General features: G+C 34.8%; 1 protein-coding gene across 1 annotated transcript; it reads left to right on the plus strand.

Moving 5' to 3' along the window:
• Positions 1 to 7,394: 7,394 nt before the first annotated feature.
• LOC102124636 (olfactory receptor 52K1-like) lies at positions 7,395 to 8,339 on the plus strand. The gene has a single exon (XM_005580243.3). It carries the CDS (start codon positions 7,395 to 7,397, stop codon positions 8,337 to 8,339), a length of 945 nt encoding a protein of 314 aa, XP_005580300.2.

The raw sequence follows: 8,339 nt of genomic DNA on the forward strand, positions 1-8,339 counted from the left end.
AATTGTTTGTAGAGATGGCAGAATCACAAAGGAGGAGGGCAAATGATTGATCCCTTTCTCATAACTGACATTAAATGTCACCCAAATAAATCAGACATTTAATCAAATTTTAATGGGGAAGAATGGTCATATATAATAGAAACTCCCCAATTCTAGTGCATCAAGGTGGGTGTTATATATTTTGTGTGCAACTGGGTCTTGGGGAGCTTACTTAGAACTTGAATGGGAAAGGAATCTCCTTCTACTCTTTGCTACTAATGAACTTTGGTATAACTATGGGTAGTAATTTATTTTCAAATAAGAAGCGATTGAAAAAGGGGGAAAATCCATGGAAATATTTTAAAATTCCCATAAAGAACCTGTTACTGATAAATTCATGATAACTGTCAATATTCTGAAGAAGAGGGAATGTAACTGGCTTCACATCCCCTGCATACATCAAATAATTTTGTATGCGTGCAAAAGAACTGACACATGGTACAAGTTGCCAAACGGTAAAGGTGGAATGATCAACATTGCAATAATCAAGTCAACATATCTTTAAATAATCTACCGCTCATAGAATATTATCTCTTTACCAAAAATAACTTGTGTCTGCCACTGGTTTGTTACCTGAATTAAGATACTATCCTTTAAATTTTTATCACAGAGTCTCCTGAAAACACAAGGAGCTTTATGCTTGACACTACATTTTTGGGACATTGCCTAGAGCTTTGTCAGGCCCTCTGAACTTGATTCAGATATGCTGGCCATCAGCAACATGCTACCACCTTTTGTTGAAAGAAAATATCTATTACAAAGCAGTCACTTTAAGTGTATTGGTGATTATACTACTGGAAATATTAAAAATAAGATTATTATAGATAATATAAATTTTTTTACTGGAAAAATCTGAATTTTCTTTTCTTAAAAATGTAACTCATTTCTTTTCTTTTTGGCTAGTACAAAATTAAAAATACTTCAGATACAAGCAATAAATACACGCTAAATTTTATTAAACTGTTGTTCTCTTTTTAGTGATTTACAATTTTTAAAATATTATTTTCACCTTCTTTCTTTTCTTACTATTTGCTTCCTATTTAATCTTAAGCCTTCTTTAAGATAAATATCTCGGCTTCCTTTCTATATCCATCTTGTTTAGACACTACTAAATACCACTGTTTAATCTTTTACCATTTCTCACTAGGACTACTTCAAGTTTCGACTGAAGTCTTCAAGGCATTAGCTTGTAATTACTATTTTCAGTGCAGCACCTACATTAACAACAGAGTTATCTTCCTAAAAATTTGTGTGTGTGTGTGTGTGTGTTTGTGTGTGTGTATATATATATAAAAACTTGGTCATATTGGACCCATGCAAGATCCAGGATGGCAATGAACAGCTATATGAACTACTTTTCCCCTTTTTCCCTTAATGTTCTTCCACATAAGTTGCAGTCTTTGTACCGTCCATGAAGATTCACACCTGCATTCCAGACAATATATCTCTTCATACCTTCATGTCTCTATTTAGAATTCTACTCTGTACTCCATTCCTTTTTCATACCTAGAGAGAACTAGGCTTCAAGACATAACTCCTATTTAAACTCCTGCACCTTGTTTGAAAGATTAGATTATTTCCTTAAGTCATACTAACTAGAAATTCTTCCTACAACTGTTATAAAAAAAGTCACAGTGTACTGTAGTTAATTCTTAATAGCCCACTTTGTCAATTAAACTATTAGTAAAGTTAATGGTTAAGTGAACTGATTCTGAGGACAGAATACCAGAGTTACTTATATTAGTTACTTACTGTCCTGCATATACTCAGGCAAGTTGCTGAAACTTTCTGGATCTTGCTGACACAGTAAACAAAATGAAGATTATAAAATTTATTTTCCTATAGAGTTTTTTTTTTCTTTTTTTTTTTAGATGGAACCTCACTCTTTCACCCAGGCTACAGTGCAGTTGTGCGATCTCGGCTTACTGCAGCCTTTGCCTCTCAGGTATAAGTGATTCTCCTACCTCAGCCTCACAAGTAGCTGGGACTACAGGCGTGTGCCACTACACCTGGCTAATTTTTTTTGTATTTTTAGTAGAGACAGGGTTTCGCTGTGTTGGCTAGGCTGGTCTCAAACTCCTGACCTCAGGTGATCTGCCTGCCTCAGCCTCCCAAAGTGCTGGGATTACAGGCATGAACCACCAAGCCCGGCCATCTTATAGAGTTTTAATAATTAAATAAGTGAAAGCATATAAGACAATAGTACCACACAGTAAGCCCTTAGCAAGTAAACATTAGTTACGGCTATGGATTATCATTACAAATATAATTTTGTATGTATATCGTATGCCAGACTTTGTTATACATATGCACACACGCGTGCGCACACACACACACACGCCTGTATATATACATGTGTGTATATATATATATCATTTAAGTTATGTAATTATCACAGCAATCACAAGAACATGTGTTAGTCTGATTTTACAGGTGAGGAATTTGAACTCAGAGAGATTAATTAACCAAAGGTTACTTATTAAGTGACACAGTCTGGATTTAAACTAACATGAAAATACATAAGCCCACGTTTATAAACTGTCTTTTTTTACTTTTTACTCCTAATACCACTCAGTATTCTATGCCCATGTGTGTTCAATGAATGTTTCTGAAGGAAAGAATGAAGCAATAAGATATTTGGAATCACTTGTCATATATTTTAGAATTCCTAATCAGGTGATAGTTTTAATTAAGTATCTGAATTAAGATTATAAGAATATTGTTTAATAATCTTTGTTAAGCTAATGGAGAAACACGACAATAACAGTAGGAACAGATCTCTCCAAGGCTAAAGAGAAGAGAACCCCTAGGGACACGGAGAACTTCAAGACTTACATCTTATTTATTTATTTATTTATTTATTTATTTATTTACCATTTCCTGACCATGAGCTACCTACTCTGGACCCTCAGTCTATATTGTTTTCTTATTTGAAACTACCTTTAATCATGGAGTTTAATTATATTTACTGATATAATTACATATCAAGATTGTTTACACATTAGGTTTGAAAATATGAACTATGGAACCTGTACTTTCAGGTTATCTGCCAATGAACATCAGATTGGAAATGTTCAATAACAATGAAAGTATATTCTCAAAAACACTGCATTAAATTCTACCTAAGAGATATTCAACTTTTTAATATAATTCATATAATAAAAACTCATATTTTTGGAGTGGCAAACTGTACCAGGTCATGCTGTACTCTGAGGAAAAGGGAGCAAAAGAGAAGTCCATGCCTCAGGAAGTTATATTGATTCAGGAGGGGGGCATGGAAGTGCTGGGTACAGAAAGGGGAGGTCCCTGGGGAGGGCTCCACCCTTGGGCCTGTACCCATGGACCTAAATGAGAAAAGGCACTCTTGTGGCAATTTCTTGCCCTAATGTTGCATTTTTCAAGATCACTCTGGCCTGCCATACCCCTATCTTGTTATGGGTATTACATGAATAATGGTGGGGGTTAGGTTTCTAGTGTGCCCGTCACCCAAATATTGGACACAGTACCCAGTAATTAAGTTTTTAACCCTTACCTGTCTTCCTCCCTCTTTTGGAGTGCCCAGAGTCTATTTTCTACATCTTTATGCCCATGTGTACCATTTGTTTATCTTCCACTTATAGGTGAGAACACACAATACTTGATTTTCTGCTTCTGTCTTAGTTCACTTATGACAATGGTCTCCAGCTGCATCTATATTGCTGTAAAGGATATGATTATGTTCTTTCTTATGGCTACATAGTGTTCCATGGTATGTGTGTGTGTGTGTGTGTGTGTGTGTGTGTACATATGTAAAAAAATTACCATCAGGGTGTTGACATCCCACCACCTTCTCTAACCAAATAGTTCCCAACATTTTCTTCCCCTTTCTAGGTCTACTCACAAGTTTAGTTTCTTATTCCTGCAAGAAGCCCTTTTGAAACTCAGTTCTCCCTAACCCTAGTATTATACAACATATTTTTTTCCCCTAGGACTCCTCTCTTGTACTTACTTCAGTCACTCCCGTGTTTCTTTTTTATATATCTTATTCACCAAACAATGGTAATTTTTCAATTATTATTTCACTTACTACATAATTCTTTTACCATTATTTTTGGTATGTGCTAATTCCATCTAAAAAACCAAGACTCTTAATTTAAGTGTAAGTTTTACTTATGGGAGCCCCAAAGTCACTAGAAATGAAAATGACTATTGATTTTGAAGTAAGCTATAGCAATTTGTGTGCCATTATAGACACAAGCAACTATGTCTTGAATATAATCCTTCCATGGCTCCAGACTTTCTTTAATTTTCATCCTAAATAATTTCTCAATTTGTACTCCTCCCTCTGGAGTTCCTAAACCAAATCAGCATACCTCCTACAATACACTAACAGTTCTACAGCACTTCTGAACATTTGCTGTTATCCACATGTGCTATCCTCAATGATTTACTATGGGATTTGTTCCCTGAATATCCAAGCTATGAAAAACACGTTGGTTAAGTAAAAGGCCACTAGGGATGAAGGACGGCCAGGGAAAACCAACATAAATCTGCCTCAAGCCCACACACCTTCATCTTATCCTGGAGATCCACAGATCTTCCTCATACTTCAAGTGGATTTTGTTAGTCTTTGAGTCATTGTGATCAGACTCACAACTATCTACAGGTATTACTCTAGGAAAAGGGACAACAGAGGGTGGGGGAAATGTTAGAAAACTCTGAAGTGCAAAAAGTCATATAGGAAAAGTCTTTTCAAATCTTCTCAACCAAAATGCCACAATCGCTAACCCTTGTAAGACCATGGTTAGTTTCTGCAGTGCTTAGAATGACTAATAACATTATTTAGAAAATTATAAATATCTTTTGAATTTTTATCTAATGTTGCCTTTACTTGCTGGCAATTGCTTCTGATCATTCAGACCAAAACTTGCCTTTTTGCTTTCAAAGTTCCAATGTTATCCTATTACTACTACCAGATAATTTTTATCCATAGTATTCCTGATAAATGATCATTTGTTTCTACTTGAAAACTCCACTGATGATGAGCTTCTAGTTTTACAAGAAAGGCTTTCTGTTTGTTTGTGTAAAATCCTATGTTTGTGATAGAATCCTGTACTTTATTATTAAACTAAAATGTATATATTTATTCATTTATTATTTTACTTTTTAACACCTTTTATTTGGCCAGGTATCTACCTCTGGTGAGATATATATATATATATATATATATACACACACACACATACACACACACACACACACACACACACACACATACATATATATAGTTGTTTTCCCTTTAACACATAAAGAATCTAAAAATATTTGAAGACAAAATGACCAGAATCGTCAAATATTTCTTCTTATGATATCAGTTTAAGACGATCCACTTTCCTAGTCAAAGTTCTTTCTAAAAACCAAACAAAACAAAATGAAAATTATTTTTTCCACATTTCTTTTAACTTTGTACTTCATAGAAAAGTAAAAAAAAAATGCATTTCTAGGGCAATAAAACATTCAAAGAATTATGCTATGAATATATATGTATTTATACAATATTGGAATTTAATGACAGACTTAATCTTCACTACCAACTTTGCAATATATGCCTCATCCCATTTTGTTGAGATTTTTAAAAATGAGTCTGAAAGCATTAAATACCTTAGCCAAATCACATAGAATAAGTGGCAGGGCTGAGATTCTATCCCAGACATGTATTATCTCAAATACTTTGGTATTTTCACTACAGCAAGTTACCTTCCAGGAGACCTATCACTAAGCTATGGTGTGCCTTTTACCAAATGGAGTTGGCATATTAAAACTTATATTGAATAACTAAATTGATGATGAAATGCTCAGTAGTGTTTTTAAAAATATGCTACCCTATTTGAGGATCTTACAAATTTAGAGTAAATTAATTTTAAAAAGCTCCACTCAAAGTTTATATAATCTAACCTTAAGCATCTTAAATTTTGTTTTAAAGAGTAACACTATGGCCAAAATAAAAATATATAATTAGTTAGAAGAAACTTAAAAATGATGAATTGGCATTAAAAATTGTGAATATACTAAATTAGAATTTAGAATTCAATTGATACAGATATAAATAAAAACACTAATAATTCAAGTTCATTAACTAAAGCAAAATAGTCAACACAAGATTAACATTTCTATACTTTTATTTTTGAAGCAACTTTATGGTACACTTTTTTATTCTTTAAGTTTTTATTGAAAATTTTTTTTTCTGTTATTGTTGTTTATAGAGTTGGAATGTTTCTAACAAAATCTGAAGTCTAAAACTTAACAGCGAAATTTAATTATAATCATATTATCAACAAAATGTCTTATTTCTATAGACATATTTTTGTATTTATTATATATTTGTTTGGTTTCAACTTTTAATATGGTGAGTATACTCTTTGATCTATGAAAGCCATAATTTGGTTAATTTATTTTACAAATAATTTGTAAATATGTGTATCTATTTAGAATAGTTACATAAGTTAAAATATTTAACAAATACAATAAATTCTTATTTCTATAGAAAACTGTGTTACCATTAACCCCCAAACTACACTCCTCTTATAAAAACACACAGATACAAATATGTAAAGAAAACTATTAATTAACTTTATCTATACCCACTCTCAAACCTGGCTTTATTGAGGTTTGAGATATCTGGAAACTTAGTATTAACTAAGTTATTATCTAGTGAGGTGATTTTGAATTCCACATTTGTCATCCGAAACATCTGTTATTCCTCCAGATTACCCTCATGCTTCCTAGGCATAAGATCAGCAGACTTTCTAGGTTTCCTTTGTCAAAATCAACAATTTGTAACTAAATGTTCCAGGATGAGTACCAAAGCACCAACTCCAATCCCAGAAACTGGGGACAATTAATTGGGTATGATAAAACTGGGTAGGATTAAATTTAGCTTCCTTGTCTTGAGTGAAAACTATGCTTTCTGGCTTGTTCATGTCCTTACTCCCTGTCTGTAATGTTGAAAACATTGTCCTGCAGTGGACTGATACCTAGAAAAAATTCCTAGAGAATTGTGAAACTTGAATGTTAAATAGAATCAGAGCTACAGGAGAATCTAAAAAACTTGAGTTGATATATCCTTATTGAAAATTTATCTCTGAGACTGCATGTCCTTTTTGCAGAAGACATAGCCAAGGATCATTCCTCTCTCCATCCCAAGTAGCTGAAACATTCGTTTGATCATTAGTTTACACAAAATAATCGTGAGTTTCACCACCATAAACTACTGTAAGGACCATCATTTTATAGGTGCAAATGATCAATGATTCCAAAACATTCCTTGTTTGTTTGTTTTTCCCTAGGAATCAGACGTTGAGGAGCTCAGGTTAGGGATGTCCTCTTGCAACAATTCCATTCCTCAGCCCTCGATATTTATCCTGGCTGGAATTCCTGGCCTTGAATCTTTCCATGGCTGGTTCTCTGTGCCTTTTTTCTTGGTGTTTCTCATTACAGTCATTGGCAATGTCACCATCTTATGTATCACCTGGATAGAGAAGAGTCTTCATGAGCCCATGTTTCTTCTCCTGGCCATGCTGTCAATTGTTGACCTGTGCCTTGTCAGTGTCACAGTGCCCCGTATGCTGGCTACCTTCTGGATGAATGCCAAGGAAATCAGTTTCAATGGCTGCCTCACACGGATGTTTTTCATTCCTTCCTTCTATGTCATGGAGTCTGGGATTCTCCTAGCCATGGCTTTTGACAGATTTGCGGCTATCTGGTACCCTCTAAGATATACAACCATCCTTGGTAACAACATGCTTGTGAAGATGGCACTGGCTATCCTGGCAAGGGCAGTGGCAGTGCTGACCCCAGCCCCCATTCTGGCAAAAAGACTGCAAAGCTTCCAAACCCCCATAATCGCTTACTCCTACTGTGCATATATGACTGTGGTGCAGATAGCCTGTGAAGATATCTCTGACCACATTGTCTATGGACTCATGGTTATTGTAGCATCTGTGGGATTTTATCTGTTTTTTATCATTCTGTCATATGGACTAATCCTTCATGCTGTCTTTCAGATACCATCTTGGGATGCACGGGGCAAAGCTCTCAGTACATGTGGCTGCCATCTTTGTGTCATTAGTCTCTTTTATTCTCCTGTTGTCTTCTCGGTTCTGGCCCAGATTTTAGGCTACCATATGGCTCCCCATATGCAGATCATCATTGACAGTCTTTACTTCCTGGTGCCTCCCATGGTTAACCCCTTGATTTATGGGGCCAGGACCAAACAAATGAGGGAGTGGGTACTGCGGATCCTTCACTGTTATGGAGACTAA

The sequence above is a fragment of the Macaca fascicularis genome, chromosome 14, assembly GCF_037993035.2.
Source record: "Macaca fascicularis isolate 582-1 chromosome 14, T2T-MFA8v1.1".
NCBI lineage: Eukaryota > Metazoa > Chordata > Mammalia > Primates > Cercopithecidae > Macaca > Macaca fascicularis.

What these genes read in the sequence shown, in the direction of transcription:
- LOC102124636 (XM_005580243.3), top strand. Translation starts at nt 7,395, where the DNA reads ATGTCCTCTTGCAACAATTCCATTCCTCAGCCCTCGATATTTATCCTG.